At 44.5% G+C, this 16,836-nt stretch overlaps 1 protein-coding gene across 9 annotated transcripts in view; it reads left to right on the top strand.

Moving 5' to 3' along the window:
* Window positions 1-16,836, top strand: part of PKIG (cAMP-dependent protein kinase inhibitor gamma) — a 101,811-nt gene that overhangs the window by 81,799 nt on the left and 3,176 nt on the right. For all 9 annotated transcript variants that reach the window (XM_072735769.1, XM_072735772.1, XM_072735774.1 and 6 more), the window contains one exon: window positions 15,353-15,526. In XM_072735769.1, coding sequence (XP_072591870.1) covers window positions 15,376-15,526 — 151 coding nt within the window. In that variant the 5' untranslated portion in view covers window positions 15,353-15,375. The remainder of the gene's footprint in view (window positions 1-15,352; window positions 15,527-16,836) is intronic.

Genomic DNA, 16,836 nt, shown 5'->3' with positions numbered 1-16,836 from the left:
TATATATACCCCATATGTAAGAGCCATTTTAATTTTATTCTTATCGTTGTTATTTGGTCAGGAGCCAGGGCTCAGATTGGTATTTCAATCACTGGCTTGACAGTGTAGATGTTCTTAAGTTTCTATTTTGTTTACCAATTCATTCACATGACTATATTTATTGAGCCTCTTCCATATATCAGGAGCTATGCTGTGTGCTGGTGATACAGTGACAAACATGGAAAGTCAGGGTACTTGTCCTCTTGGAACCAGTTGGGAAGACAGATAGTGAACAGATATATCAACACTTGCATCATGAAAAAATAGAGAGCTTTTATCTTTTCTGCTGGGTCAGGGAAGAGGATGCTCTGGCTGAAGGGTATCTGTCCTGAGCCACTAGGAGTTACACAGGACACTTGGGCTGGGGGCCAGCCATCTCATGAAGACTCCATTCCTGGAAGTGGAGGGTGGAGGGCTGCAATACTGAATCCAGGGACTGGGAATCTGTGCAGACTGCTATTGTGGGCCGAGGACACAGGGGAATCCATATTCCCTGCCTTATTTTTCCAGGTTCCAAGGGAGGCCATTTTAGTTAGTATTTACCTATGTTGTGTCTTGCGGATTCTGATCTGACTTCTATCCAGACAGAGGCAGAAAGAATAGAATGAGAACTTTGTTTCTCTTTCAGCTTAAGACAAGAGGCTCCAAGTCCTGCTGGCACTACCTTCAGGCATACAGTGTCTGTGTTCTGTGAGCCCTGCGTGATGAGGTGGCCTCACTCACCCAAAGCTTCCCTCACCCCACACTAGCCAGAAAGCTCTGAAAATTGGTATGCAAGGGAACTATTAAAGCATCCAATTGGAAATGCCTGTGAAAGAGTAAAATCAAAATCACAGCGCAATCTAGAGGCACCTTTGTCCTCCAGGACCCCAGAAGGGGTCAGCCACCCTCAGGGTTCCTGCACTCCAGCTTTGTGACCTCCTGCCAATCTTTCTGCACACCAGGCAAGCCCCCACCTCTTGCATCTCCTCCCTCCACCTGGCACAGTTTCCCCAGGTATTTGCCTGCTTCCCTCCCTGCCTTCGGCTCTCTGCACCAGGGTCCCACCTATCAGAGGCTCCCTGTCCACTCTATAAAAAAATCCCATACCTCTTGCCCTGCTTTGGTTTTCTCCTTAGTACTTTTGCCACCTGCTGTTTATTCTGTTTGCTCGTTAGTATGAGTTGCTCCACTAGAATGTCAGCTTCATGAGAGCAGAGAGTCTGTTTTGTTCACAGCCAAATCCCCAGTGCCCAGTGAGGGATAGATATAAAGGAAGGAGGGCGAGTAACTTCCTTAAAATTAGTGACTGTGTATAAATGACTGAGCTTCCCCTGAGCCCCCCACTCTGCCTTACACATCTTTTCATTACAGTTCTTAACTACCAAGTTCTTTAAAGATTCTGAAAAATTTTAAAGGTTTGTATACAGAAATAATCCCTAAACTCTGTTCTGTCCCCTCACCTGTGTGGGCTCTGACACCCTCCTGGCAGTAGCAGAAGTCCATGCCCTGTGTCCCCATGTGGCACTACTAGAATCCCTGTGACAGGCAAGGGGTGCAGCTTGAAACCATCTCCCAGCGATCCTGGTAATTGTGCTATGTGCCCCCCACACTGTTTATAAGTATCAAGGTGTGAGTCAATCTCCCCAACTAGGCCATGAACTCCCCTCAAGAGCAGTGATGTCGTACTGTTCTTGCATTCATGGTGTCTGGTCCCAAGCCTAGTATACACTGAATAACAAGTAAAATTTTGTTGAACCAACAGATGGATACGTTAATATTATAGAAATCATATCTTGCTGCTTTTTATCCTCCACAGTGGATTTAGCGTATGTTTTTTATAGACTTCTGGAGGGGGGGGCACATAGGCAGCTCAGTGGTTGAGATCTGCCTTCGGCTCAAGTCATGATCCCAGGGTTCAGGGATCGAGTCCCGCATCAGGTTCACCACAGGGAGCCTGCCTCTCCCTCTGTCTGTGTCTCTGCTTCTCTCTGTGTGTCTCTCATGAATAAATAAATAAATAAAATGTTAAAAAAAAAAAAAAAAGACACCTGGAGAGGGACCCCAGAGCTGACAGTAGCATGCTAGGGACCACTCTGGCTATCCATTGCTGAATAACACTACAGCTCTGGTACTTAGTGGTTTGAAATAACAGTAATAATTTGATATCTCTCATGATTTCTGTGGGTCAGAAATTGGAGAACACCTTGGCTGAGTACTTGTGTCTTGGGTCTCTCATGCAAGAACAGCTAAGGGCCAGTGCATCTAGCAGCTGCCGGCTGCATCTTTTCACATGCCCTAGCAGGATTTCTCCATGTGGACACTTCTTTGGGCTGGTTTGAGCTTCCTCAGACCGTGGCAGCCTCGGATTCCTTATGTGCAGCTCAAAGCTCCAAAGACAAAAGTGTCCCGAGAGAGCCAGGGGGAGGCTGTGTCTCCTCCCCTTACCCCATTTTGGTGGTCACACAGCATCACTCCTGTTGCATCCATTAGTTAGGCCACATCATTCAAAGGATTCAAATTAAATTCCCCCTCTTGATAGGAGGAGCATCAAAGTACTTATAGATATGTGTCAGAACCACCACAAAGACCCCAGCTTACCCACTTCATTCTACATTTGAGACACCCAAGGTCTGAGGGGAGAAGAACCTTACCCAGAGGTACTTAGCAGAGCTGGAGCTCAGGTCAGCCTCTGGACCTTTGGCTGGCCTGCATGGAAGTGATAGTACTTTCCTTTCCTGCCCTCCCTCCACAGTATGCTGGGGACTGCCAGTCTCTGGGAACTGTTTTAGCCAAGCCATCAGCAAGCTCAGATAGTGTAAACAGCAGAAGGCCTGGGGAGACCCAGTATGCCTGGTCCCCAAGTGGTAATCCAGCGGGACTTTCTGCCTCTTTCCAGAGACCTCTACAGAAGCACAGATGTTCATGGATTGAAGAGCTTGTATCACTGTCTCAATCCCCAGGCCCAACCCTCGCCCTGCCCTAGAGAGAGATGTGGCTGCTGAGGGAATGCGAGTTTCAAAATTTGTACCCCAAATAATTATTTTTCCATTGCTGTGAAGCTAGATGACAAAAAATAGGATTTGGTGGCTGAATTCAGAGAATCAACCTAACATCACCAAAAAAGATTCTGAAGATTTTTACCTCCAGCTGAAAATTCTAAATAGAACTTCGCTTAAGTGGGGGAAAAGTACATGTAGGTATATGTTTTAGCCAGCGGTGTAGAATATTTTCTTGGGACTTCATTGCTTTCTTGCTCTTCCCTCAGAAGTGCCTTACTCTGAGGTTGGAGACAGGAGAAAAGGGAATGGACAGCAGCATTTAGCAAACCCTTACTAAGTTCCAGGTAGATGCTGATTCATTTCTGTGCCTTCTAGCCGAATACCACAGGCTCAGTCCCACCCCACACTCGGTGGATATATCACTCTGGGGAAGCTACTTAACTTCTCTGCACTTCAGCTTTCACTTCCGTAGAACAAGACTAAGAACACTTTCCACCTCATAGAGCTGCTATAAAATTTAATGAGATAATGCCTATAAGATGCTTAGTGCACAGTCTGGCATGTAGTAAGGGCTCTTTAAATGCTGGCTCTAATTATTCCCCACAACCACCTTTTGAGGCAGTTGTCATACCCACCCAGCAATCCCCATCTTCCAGAAGAGGAATCTGTGGTCAGGTGAGTCTCCCAGCTGTAGGGGCAGAAGCCAATGACTCTGTAGCCCCTGTCACATCCACCACACTACACAGGACTACAGGTGGCTCAGCCAGGACTTACAGAAGCGATGAGCCCTGGAGGCTGCTGTGCCCTGTAGGTCCCTCTGGTCAGAGTCCCAGAGCAACAAAATCTGAAAAGGCAGGGCCAGGAATCCATGTACAAGGCGCTGTAAGGGGAGCAGAGAAACAGAGAATATTCCATGCAGAGAGAACAGTCTCGTGAAGGCCTAAGGTCAGGAAGAACTTAGTTGGTTTGAGGAATTAAAGAGTAAATGGACCACAAGATAGCGGGAATGTGAAGAAAGATCACAGAGGAAGGCAAGGCCAGGTCAATGCAGGACTTCAGAGTCTGGTGGGATGAGTTTGGATTTTGCCAGACGTCGAATGGAAACGCTTCCAAGGTTGAATGAAGCAAGGGAATGATCCAAAGTCTGATTTGCAGACCTCACCCCTGCTGCTCATGTAGAATATAGACCTTGGGCCAAGGGCAAGGGCAAGAGCAGAGCGAGGATCCAGTGAGGAAGCTCCACCAAGGGTGCAGGTGAGGCATGATGGAGACCATGGAGGGGGAAGGAGGGCATATTCAAGCTGAGCTTTGCAAGTGGAAATGACAGGACCTGGTGATTTTTGATGTATATGAGTGGAGGATGAGGAGGAATCCAGGATGACTTCAGGCTTCCAGCTTGAGCAGTCTGGAGAGATGGTGCCTTCACTGAGCTGGAGAAGGCTAGAGGGAGCAGGCTTATGACTTGACACATTGAAGTAGACAGATTGGCAAATCTGGAGCTCTGGAGAGATGCCTTAGGCTATGTGGGAAGTCCTCAATTTACTGTTAAGGGAAAGGATTAAGAACTTCCAGGGACCAATAAAGAGGAGAACCCAAGTCTGGTCCTGATCCCAGTCCTAGGCAGCCTGGCCTGTAACACAAAAGTCCCTAACAGAGGAGGCATCTGTGTGGAAGGGGTTACGACACGGCCCAAGAGGTTAGGGGAGGCTCTGGAGGACAGTGATCCTAGTAAAAGGATGTCTGCAGGGACTGGCAACCAGGAGGTCGCTGAGGACTTTGTGTGACTCAGCTCCCTGCCCTATCCTCCTTACTGAGCGGACTCCCAAAGCTTGTGTCTCCACCACCTGGCCCTCTGGGTGCAGAGGCCAAGGCCCTGTCTGACTGCCTCCAAGTGAAGCCTCCCTGGAGGCTCCTCCCGTAAGGCCTTGCCCTGGCAGGAGACTTCTCTCTGGTGGGCCAATCTGGGTGTGCCCCCAAGGCACCTGGTAAGAATCTGCTGCCCTGCCCTTTCTCAGGTTCTGGCATGTGCTCTGTTTGGGCCCTTGACTTTCCTGCTGCTGGCCTCAGTGCCTCTTCTGGCCGTCCATCAGAGTTCAGAAGAGTCGCTTCCCTTTGAAGTTGAGGAATGCCAGCTCAGTAGGCCCTGGTATTTCTATCAGGTTTCCACAGCCCGTTCTTCCCTCAGAGAAGCCTTTAAGAACATTCTCCCCTGAGGAGGCCTCTCCCACGAGACCAAGTCTCACTCCGTGCCCTGTGTCTTTTGCAAAAGGGTCTGCTTTCTTTTTGTATGGTCTCTGCAAATATTTAATTTTTGAAAAAGAAAAGGAAAACAGGAAGTGACCTTTCTGGTATATTTGGAAAACAGTTTGGAGTTGTGCTGGAATCTGCCTGAGCAATGAGGGCTAGTAGCTGCAGTCTTGGAACAGACCATGGAGTTCTTGGCAGAGCCCAGGGCCTCTTCTGTTTATGGAGGGGGGGTGGGTGCTTAGAAACCGAAAGGAAAGGCAGCTTCCTGTGGGGAGCTTGACAGTGCCCAGAGCAAGCACCTGCAAGAGTCTCCGACCCTGGGTCACCAGGGCTCTGTGTCTAGGTCTGGGAAGCTGTTTACAAGAGTCTTCCCTTTCGTCCTGGACATTTGGAGTCAAATGTCTTACAAGTGACCAGATCCCAAGAAGGCCCTTGAATCTCCTGAGGCTGTGGAAGAGTGAGGAATGTCACTCTTGAGTACTTCATGGGGCTGGAGAGCTGAGATGGGAGGTCTTAGATCACTAGACCCAGAGTGGCTGTTGGCTTTGCCTGGATCACACTCTGTCCAACTTTCCTGTTGATCTCAGGACAGGGTCACCTGCGTGAAGAGGCTTTCCCTGACCATACAACCCTTAACTAAATATCCACACACAGAACCCTGTTCTCTTCTTCCTTCGCACTTACCACTGTCTGTGATGATCATTAACCTGTGCATTGCCTTTCTCTCTTATCAGATGGTAAATGCCTTTTAAGTCTCCAATGTACAGTCTTTACTGGCACAGTGCCTGGCATATAGGTGTTTGGTAAACAATGAATGAACAAGAGGAAGGAGGGAATGAGAGGGAAGGAGGAAGGAAAGAATGTCAGGACTGGAAGACATGTAGAGAGCATATTTCAACCTTTGTTATATTCATATGGGAGAAAAGGAAGCTGGGAGAGAGGATGGGGATCACCCTTCAGCATGGAGATTGAGCCAGGCCTTTGGCCCCTTTTATGATCAGGGCAGCACACCCCTCGATCTTTCTGCCCTGGAATCTGGAACATCTTCTATTATTTACTCATTCATCAAATATTCATTGAACTTCAACCGTGTGCTAGGCCTTTCAGATATAGCAGGATACATGCCAGCCACGGCTGCCTCTTGTGCGGAACTTACATTCCCTTCATAAAGAACAAGAGAAGGAAGTATAAGTTTTTGGCCTTCTACATACCTACGAACTATGTTTTATCAAACATAAAGTAAAAACAAAGGATTTGAATGAAAATGTCAAGAAGACAGTTTTACTGATAAGACACCCAATTGAAACAGGCCATACTAACGACTTATTGTGTGCTTCTTATATTCCACATACCTTGTAAGACTCTTTACACACATCGTCTCTGTCAGTCTTTGCAGTAGACCCCTGATCAGCAGGGTGTTACTGTCATCCCCACACTGCTGAGGAGGAAGCAAGTCCAGAGAGGTGAGGGGAATGGTCTAAGGTCTCCAAGCTAGTGAATAGGGATGCCGGACGGCATGTTTATACTGAGATGCCTACCAAAACATACACCACCACCCCCCCTGGGGCTCCTGAAGGGGCAGATTGGTATGGAAGAAAGAGCTCTGGACCAAGAGTTAGGACTCCTTGATGCAAGAAATTTGGGCAAGTGGCTTTTTCTGAGCCTCAGTTTTCCCAGTTTCCTGGGGCTCCTGAAGGGGCAGATTGGTATGGAAGAAAGAGCTCTGGACCAAGAGTTAGGACTCCTTGATGCAAGAAATTTGGGTAAGTGGCTTTTTCTGAGCCTCAGTTTTTGGGCAAGTGGCTTTTTCTGAGCCTCATTAATGAGAGACTTCTCAAGATGGAGTCTGGGATCTCCTTCAGTTTAATTATTCCACAAATGGTTTTGAGGTCAGTGAAGAAAGTAATTAAGGTAGATCTCTAGCTCATACCTTAAACTCCAGATCAGAGACTTCAGTGTGAAAAATAAAGTCATGAAAAAATTAAAAAACAAAAACCCAAACCTCAAAAGGTACAAAGGAAAAGGCATAAGCACCCAGACACTGTCCCCAGGGCAAGCACTTTCTCTGTTTTTCCAGATATACCGTATGCAATATATATATTCCCTCCCTCCCTTCTTCCTTTTTCCTTTATATCAAACAGAAAGTTTGGCCTTCTATGCACATGAAAGTGTAAGAAATAAACGAGGGAGAATTCTTTACTAATCTCAGAATGGGAAAAACTTTTCTGAGCATGATCTTCTGAGAGTGATCCAGAACCTAGAAGCCATAAAATAAAATATGGATCAGCTTGATCACGTGAATAGAAAAATTGTGTGCATGGGGAAAAAATGCCAAAAATAAAGTCAAAGAACAAATGACAAGTAAAAAATACTTGTAATTCCTCATACAGTAAAAAGACTAATTTCCTTTATATGTAAATTCCTACAAATCAATTTTTAAAAAAAGCTATAATCCAGTAGAAAAATAGGCAAAGGGATTTGAATAAACAGTGTACAGAAAAAGAAATAGACATGGAAAGATGGTCAGCTTTGCTCACAGGAACAGTATAAGCTAAAGAACCAGTTACTGTTTCATTCACCCTTCAGACAGAGGGCGGAGAAATGAGGATGTTGATGAGGGTGTATTGAAACAAAGTTTGGGCAGTCCCGGTGGCGCAGCGGTTTGGCGCCTCCTGCAGCCTGGGGTGTGATCCTGGAGACCCAGGATCAAGTTCCGCATCGGGGTCCCTGCATGGAGCCTGCTTCTCCCTCTGCCTACGTCTCTGCCTCTCTCTCTCTCTCTGTCTCTCATGAATAAATAAATAAAATCTTAAAAAAAAGAAAAAAGAAAAAAAAGAAAGTGTTCCTCATATATATCCAATGGGAAATAACCTTTGTAGAGGCAGATTTTGGTGGTGTCTATTCACCACCCCTTTCCCATCCACAGATCCTTTAATGTGGCAATTCTCTTATGGAAGCAACCCCAGGAGTACCTGGCTGGGTCAGTCTGTAGAGCATGTGACTCTTGATCTTGAGGTTGTGGGTTCAAGCCCCACACTGGGTATAGAGATTATTTTTAAAAAATTAAATCTTAAAAAAAAGAAACAACCCCAAAGTCCATCAAGAGGGAAGTAATCGGTCTACAGCAGAGACAGCAGTATACCATACAGTCAATGAAAAAAAGAAAAAAAAGTTTTAGCTATAAAGAATTTTGGGTTTCTCACATTTTGATTGGTAATCAGTGCTGTGGCTTCAGGGTGATCTGGAATTGTTTCCAGGATACATTTTTAAATGAAAAAAAAAACAATAAAAAACAACTTTTGAGGTTTGGGTTTTTGTTTTTGTTTTTTAATTTTTTAAGCTTTATGTTACATGTTACACTTTTCAGAGTATTTTCACATGGGTATTACGTGCATTTTAAAATCTCTTTCCATGGTACTGACTTCAATATGAAATCTGAACTTAGTTTTAATTTGAATTTGTAACTATATTTGAGATTTAAGTGGAAGATGAAACCAGGAAGCCTTTGTCTTCACGTGGTGAAGATATGACTTTAGAGGACAGTATATTGGGTCTTATTATTTTCTGGATATGGAATTTAAGTGTGTATATTTAATTATACATCTTTGAAGCAGAAATAATTGTCTAACAATATAATACACACAAGGTTTTGCTGGTCTAATTTTGAGCTCTACCTGTGGACCCTTAAAGTTACCTATACCAGTTTTTTTCTTATTGAACAACTTGTCTCTACATTGTTACCAGCCTCTCTCTCTGAAGTGACTGCCTCTGTGGACATTATTAAAGTCCATTATTGAAGTCCAGGCAAATGAGACAGGAATGAACCCACAGTTGCAATATATGCAAAAGCACTGCACCAGGAGTAGCCCCGCTTTCTAGCTTTGTTGCCTTTTGCAAGTTTGTTCGTTCTTTCACTCTCTCCCTTTCTTATCTGAAGTATAGTTGACATGCAGTGTTACATTAGTTTCACCTGTACAGTATAGTGATTTGACAAGTTTATACCTTGCACTGTGTTCACTGCAATGCTGTCATTGACTGTATTCCCTATGCTGTACCTTTTATCCCCATGAGTTAATCATTCTGTAACTGGAAGCCTGTGTGTTCCATTTCCCTTCACCCATTATGCCCATCCACTGCCCCCCTCCCCTGGGGCAACCATCAGTTTGTTCTTTGTATTTATAGACCTGTTTCTGCTTTTGGTTTGTTTGTTTATTCACTTGTTTTATTTTTTAGATTCTACATGTGAGTGAAATTATAGGGTATTTGTCTTTCCCTTCTCTGACTTATTTCATTTATTAGCATGACACCTTCTAGGTCCATCCATGTTGTCTCAAATAGCGAGATATCCTTATTTATGATGAAAGAATACTCCATTGTATACATATACCACATCTTTATCCATTCACCCATGCAGACACTTGGGTTGCTTCCATATCTCGGCTATTGTAAATAATCCTGCAATAAACAGGGTACCTGGTTGGCTCAGTTGGTTAAGCATCTGCTTAACCATTCAGCTCAGATCAAGATCTTGGGGTCATGGGATCAAGCCCTGCATTGTGCTCCCTGTTCAGTGGAGAGCCTGCTTCTCCCTCTGCTGTTCCCCCTGCTTCTTCGCTTACTCTCTCAAATGCACAAATAAAATCTTTAAAAAAAAATAATGCTGCAACAAACTTAGGAGGGCGTGTATTTTTTCAAATTAGTGTTTTCATTTTCTTTGGGTAAATACTCAGTAGTGGAATTGCTGGATCATATGGTAATTCTATTTCTAATTTTTTGTGGAACCCCTATAACTGTTTCCCACAGTGGCTATACCAATTTATATTCCCACTGACAGTGCATAAAGGTTCCTTTTTCTCCACATCCTCACTAATACTTATTATTTCTTGTCTTTTATACTAGCCATTCTGACAGATTTAAGGTGATATTTCATTGTGGTTTTGATTTGTATTTCCCTGATAATGAGTGGTATTGAGCACCCGTTTCATGTGCCTGTTGGCCATCTGTATGTCTTCTTTGGAAAAAATATCTATGCAGCTCCTCTGTCCATTTTTTTTTTGTTTTTTTTTTCCTCTGTCCATTTTAATCAGATTATTTATGGGTTTTTTTTTTTTGTGTTGGGCTATATAAATTCTTTTTGTATTTTGGATATTAGTCCCTTATCAGATATATCATTTGCAAATATCTTCTCCCATTCAGTAGGTTTGCCTTTTTATTTCATTGATGGTTTCCTTCTCTGTGCAAAGCTTTTTATTTTGATGTAGTCCCAATAGTTTTTGTTTTTGTTTCTCTTGCCTTAAAAAGAAACATGCCTAGAAAAATGTCGCTTATGGTTAGTGTTAAAGAGATTACTGCCTGTTTTCTTCTAGGAGTTTCATGATTTTAGATCATACATTTAGGTCTTTAATCTATCTTGAATTTATTTTGGTGTATGGTATAAGAAAGTAGCCCAGTTTTCCCAGCACGATTTATTGAAGAGACTGTTTTCCCCAGTGTATATTCTTGCCTTCTTTGTTGTAGATTAATTGACCATGTGAGCATGGGTTTATTTCTCGGCTCATTATTCTGTTCCATTAGGATCTAGGTGTCTGTTTTATGTGTCAGTACCATACTGTTTTGATACTACAGCTTTGTTGTCTATCTTGAAGTGTGATACCTCCAGCTTTGTTCTTATTTCTCAAGATCGCTTTGGCTATTTGGGGCCTTTTGTTGGTTCCATATAAATTTTAGTATTATTTCTTACAGTTCTGTGAAAAATGCTGTTGGTATTTTGATAGAGATTCCGTTGAAGCTATAGATTGCTTTGGGTAGTATGGAATTTTAACAATTAACAATAACAATTTAATTCTTCCATTAATGGAAGGAAATACTTTTCCATTTGTTTGTGTCATCTTCAGTTTCTTTCATTAATATTTTATAATTTTCAGTACGAGTCTTTCACTGCCTGGCTGTTTCTAAGGATTTTATTCTTTTTGATGCATGGTTTTTTGTTTTTTTTTTTTTTGAGTTTTATATTACATGCACACATACTCAAAAATGAAATAATTTAAAAATAAAGTGAATGTTTTCACTATGAAGAATACAGAAAAAATTTTAATTGTAATTTAAATATGTGATGCTATCATTGAGATTTTTCTCTATTTAACAGTTGGGAACATTTTCCCATGTCTGTTAAAAATATTCAGAAACATGGGGCACCTGGGTGGCTCAGTCAGTTAAGCGGCTCAGTCAGTTAAGCGTCCAAATCTTGATTTCAGCTCAGGTCATGATCTCAGGGTCTTGGGACTGAACCTCACCTCAGGCTCCACACTCAGCAGAGAGAAGCCTGCCTAAGATTTTCTCTCTCTTTCTCTCTAAAATAAAATAATAAAATAAAATAAAATAAATAAAATAAAAATCACAAATGTTTTAATGCCTGAAGTATACTTCATTTGGCTGTAAATTAGTTAGATATGTATATATTTCTCTGTTTTCCATATAGGAGCTCATTTTGATATCTTAGTTTTTGACTATTGTAAGTAATATAATGAATATCTTTGTACATTTATCCTCATGCACAACTTGGATTCTTAGAATCAATTATTATGAGCTGAGCTGCTCAAGGATATGAAAAAAGTTGAAGTTTCTTAATGCATCTGAGCAAATCACTCCCCAGAGAGGCTCTGGCAGTTTATACTGTCGTTAGCAGTCTGATAATGACCATTTTCTGATGCAGTTTCCAACTCTAAGGATTCATTTCCCCATTGCTGTTGACTTTAAAGAACATAGAGCAAACATTCAAATGTTGAAGATAAATGAAATTGTGTGCTTGTGCTGCGGATCAGGGGGCTCCCCAGACTAAATCCTAAGACAGCTTTAGAATCCCTCTTCCCCAAGAGGATGAGGATGGGGAAGAGGCAGCCAGAGCACGCTGGCTGCATTGGTGTTTTCTAGGATTGGGCTTTGCACTTGGCACATTTCCCTCTCTGAGCTAGGAGGATCAGCTCTTTGCACAGGGTAACTTTGTTAGGCAAGTGCAGGAGCCAAAGCCCTAGGGTGTCTCTTCCAATGAGAAGCTGACCTTTTAGATGGAGCTTATAACTCCATCCCACAGTGTCAGACCCTAGAGATAATGGACAAGAATATCAGTAGTCTACAACGGACAGAGACCTTTCCTGGCAGCGCTTGGGAGTTGCCACAGATAGGGAAAGAGAGATGGAGGGAAGATAGATAAGTAGACAGAAATTTGAGAACTATTTATTGAGCACATAGTCTTTGCCTGGCACTGGTCGAGAATCTAAGGATGCAGCAGCCAGAGTGTGTTGGCTCTGCTGCCTGGATTAGGCCTTTTGGTCTGGCATAGTGAAACCCTGTTCTATGGAACCAACATCCTAGTTGGAAAGAAGTTGAGGAGACAGAGCTTGGGAGGTGGTGTGGCCTTCCCAGGGCCTGTCCCTTGTGCTTGGCAGCAGATGTAACACAGAGGATGAGCCTGGGCCCAGGAGCCAGATAGATCCCCCTACCACCTTTCTGAGTCATGGTTATAAGCTCACCTCGATGACCTCAGAAGGCTATTGTGGCAATTTAGTAAGTGAGGTACAGAAAGTGTAGAATGACTTGGTAACTGTTACCTTTATTATTACTATTAGAATTGTCAGAAATTTTATTATTACTGTTACTGCAACAGGCCAGTCCCCTGTTCTGAAGCTTTGAGCCATTTCCCAAGAGGGAGAGTGCAGAAGTAAAACTTCTGTGACCTGCAGAAGGAACCACATCTGGGACTTCAGAGAGTTTGTTGTTTTGTTTTTTGCTGAGAAAACCAAGCACTGGGGCAACTTCTTTCTCTCAAGGCAGCCAAGAAAAGTAGTCTGAGCACACCCTCTATTGGAGCTTGGGGGGATTGCCTTAGACAAGCCCTGCCTTTATTTTACGGATGGGGTAACAGAGGCCCAGAGAGGGGCAGAGCATTCTCATATTCTCCCATGCTATATTCTGTAGTTGTGTCTTGATCTAGATGTTGTGGGGAGATGTGGGGCCAGCCCTCCATACTGGCAGACCAGCCCGTCCTTCCACGCTCACTCCCTCTCCACACTTACTAAGCCCCCTACGCCAGGCACCTTCTGCCAGTGTCAGTCACCTAATGAAAGCATCATGCAGTTGGGCTGATAAGAACTTCCACCATTACAGAAATAGTCTTAGAAGTAAAAGTTCCACTTAGTTACAAAGAACCACACTTGACAAAGTTTTTTTCCTCATATCTGCTCTTTCCCTACAGAAACTAGTTTCTATCTTAGGTGTTGTTTTGCAATTAACAGTTTATCTCAGAAACCTTGCTATATCAGTACAGGTCCATCTGGTATAATTTGAATGCCTTCAGAAAATCAGAGGTGCTCAGTGAGAAATGTTCATGTCCCTCTAGCAGATGAACATTTTTTATATAATCGCAATACTGATCGTTGGCAAGGGTGCAGATAAATGGGCAATCTTATGTGTCGCAAATGGGAATATAAATAGGAATAGTGCAGAATTTAAAATATTTTCCCCTCATTTTTTGTCATCATAAGTACCTATGCTATTCACAAAGGCAGCTTGGCAATGTGTCTAAACAATGTGCTTAAAAATCATCTCATCCTTCTCTTTAGCCCAGCAATTCTGCTTCTAGAGATGTACTCTAAGAAAATAACTAGAGCTAGGCACAGAGATTTACATAAAGATCTTGTACTGTCTATAATGGTAGAAAATTGGAAACACCTCTATGTTCATTTCTAGAGGACTGATCAAATCTTGGTACATCCAAGTACCTGTGTACAAAACTCATCTAGAGGGAACCTTAATGACATGTTCTAGAATATTCTACGGAGGAGGCTATAAAATACAGTATGAACCCCGATTTTTTTTAAAAGATTGAGAGCGCAACCGAGCCACCCAGGCGCCCCGTCCCCGATGTTTTCAAATATATATGGCTCTTCTTTATATATGTGGTTTTCTTCTCTCTGTAGGCTGTATTATCAACCAGTAGAGCTCTTAATCATCTCTGTAGCAGTAACTTCTAATTTCCTTTCTTCCCCATACCATCCCCCATCTCTCTGTGAGTTCTAGGCCGTTAACTCCACGCACCTACTCTGCATCTCCCCCTACAGGGCTCACAAGCATCTCCAAGTTGGTGTGGTCAGATAGAACTCTTAATCTTCACCTCACCATCATGCCCCAAAATTTTCCTCTGCTGTTCATCTTAGTAAACTACACTTCAGCTTAGTTGGATCAGAAAGTTCACTTCCCCACCAGTCAGATACCAGGTCCTATTGATTTAACCTCCAAGGTAATCTAGAATCTGCACCACTACCTCCTCCTTCCTCCACTGACCATCTTCTTACACCTGACCTTCAGGAGCCCACAACTTGCCCACTTCTGGGCCCTGCTCAACCCAGGTGCCAGAGTCATCTTTGAAAGTGCAGATATGATCTTTAGTGACCTTTACAGATGTGATCTGGCCCCTTCCTATCTCAGCAGCATCCTTGGTGTCCCTGCGCCCTCGGTCAGCATATCCAGCCCATGGCTCTTTTGGTTCTTGCATCCCACAATACCCTTCACTCTCCTTAGCCTTCGTAGATGCTCTTCCCCTCAACTCCTTGTCTAGATAACAAGTCTTCTTGGAGCTCATCTAAAATGTTGCTTCCTGATCCCCAGCCTTGGTCAGACCCAGGTAAGTCACTCCAGCACCCTGCCTTCCTCCTGGAATCCCTGAACACTGGTAGTCCCTTGGGTGATTTAGGCAATTTGTTATGGCCCCCAGAAGACTGCTGGCTCCTTGAGGGCTGAGACTGGCTGATATGTTCACGGCTGCATCTACAGCACGTAGCCAGTACTAGATATTTTTCAGTAACTTTAGAGGAAAGACAAAGGATGTTTTTTAAACTATTGATAGTAGTTTCTTGGCTGTGAAATTATGGGTGATTTATTTTGTTCTTCATACTCTTCTGTATTTTGTCTTCAATGATCAAAGCAAAAACTATCGTTTTGTCAAAAGACATCCATGCTGGGGGCCAAAGCGGAGTCTTTGCTTTGGGATGCACTTGGACTCACCTGTCCCTCTGCCCCTGTTCCCACAGGTCTGAGGAGCAATGCGACAGGCATGATGGAGGTTGAGTCCTCCTACTCAGATTTCATTTCCTGTGACCGGACAGGCCGTCGAAACGCGGTCCCTGACATCCAGGGGGATTCCGAGGCTGTGAGCGTGAGGAAGCTGGCTGGAGACATGGGCGAGCTGACACTTGAGGGAGCAGGTCAGAATGCATGGGTCTTCATTCTTGCTCACGAGTCCCTCTTCCAGGCTCTGGGGCTGCCCTTCAAGTCCTAGACTACTCACTTTAAATCAGGCCCCAGTCTCATGGTCAATGGCCAAGAGGCTAACCAGTTTCTAGGCTGGAGGGTACCAGTGTCTCAGGCCCTGAGAACTGTCTGGCCAGGCATCCTGGGCCCCTCCCTTTCCTCCCCACCACCTCCATCCACAGCATCCACAGGTACTGCCAGTTCCCTTCCCAGACACATCCCAGGTCCCTCTACCCTCAGCACCCAGAACCCCTACCTGGCTCACTCATGGCCCACACACTTGGCCTCCCTGTACCACTCCCCACCAGCTAGCCAGCTGCCAGCAGGCTTCTTCAAACCATCCTGTCCTATCATGCCTCTACCCCAAGCCCCGTCACACTCATATTGAAGCAGGAGTTGTCACAGCACCCTACGGTGTGACCAAGCCCTGCCCTCCTCTCAGATTTAACTGGGGGTCTCTCTATCCTCACCCCATTCCCACCATTGGTCTGTCAAGGCACAGGCATGCTCTCCCCAGAGCCATCTGTGTCATGGTTTCCTCTGCTGAAACCTTCCCACCTGTCCTATGGCTGAATTCCTACTAGGTGCTCAGAGGGGCCTGCCCTGACACTGATTGAATGACAAGATTTCATGAGTTTGAATGTGAGCTCCAGGAGAGCAGCTGCTTGGAAGCCACAGGCTGCCTGAACAAATGAGGGAAATAGCAGCCAGCAACCCCCATAGTGCCTGGGGAATTTGTCCTTCCCTTCCTGTCCTAGTGGACCTCCTCTGCTCAGTGCACTGGTCAGCCCTGGGACTTTGTTCTGAGCAGCCTTCCCTGACCCTCCTGCACTGGGTAGAGCCCTCTCCTCCCTGTCCCCATAGCTCCTCAGGGGTGATGTCTGTGTCACTTCTCACAGCAGACTGCAACTATAGGGTTCCAGGTGTCTCCCACAGAGCTGTCCTGGAGGGCCACTGTCTAATCCTGCACCCCACCCCCAATGTAGTCTCCAATCTAGTGCCCTTGGTGCTTATTGGCCAGAACGAAGTATAGAGCACACTGTGGAGAAATGGACTCAACCCACTACTGTTATAGATGGACCAACAGGCCCAAGAGGCTGGGTGGCTTGCTCAGGATCACCAGTAAATTAACACAGAACAGCACCCTGCCGAAGGAAGCACACCCCATATCCCTTCCCTTGTCCAGTGATAATGTCAACCCTCCCTCCTGTGGCCTGTACTCCTCACGGCTTACCTCAGCCTGCTGCCTCTGACCCAGCCAGAG

The sequence above is a fragment of the Vulpes vulpes genome, chromosome 14 (genome assembly GCF_048418805.1).
Source record: "Vulpes vulpes isolate BD-2025 chromosome 14, VulVul3, whole genome shotgun sequence".
Classification (NCBI taxonomy): domain Eukaryota; kingdom Metazoa; phylum Chordata; class Mammalia; order Carnivora; family Canidae; genus Vulpes; species Vulpes vulpes.
Note: the sequence above shows the minus strand (reverse complement) of the source record. Positions and strands in the feature narration are given on the sequence as shown.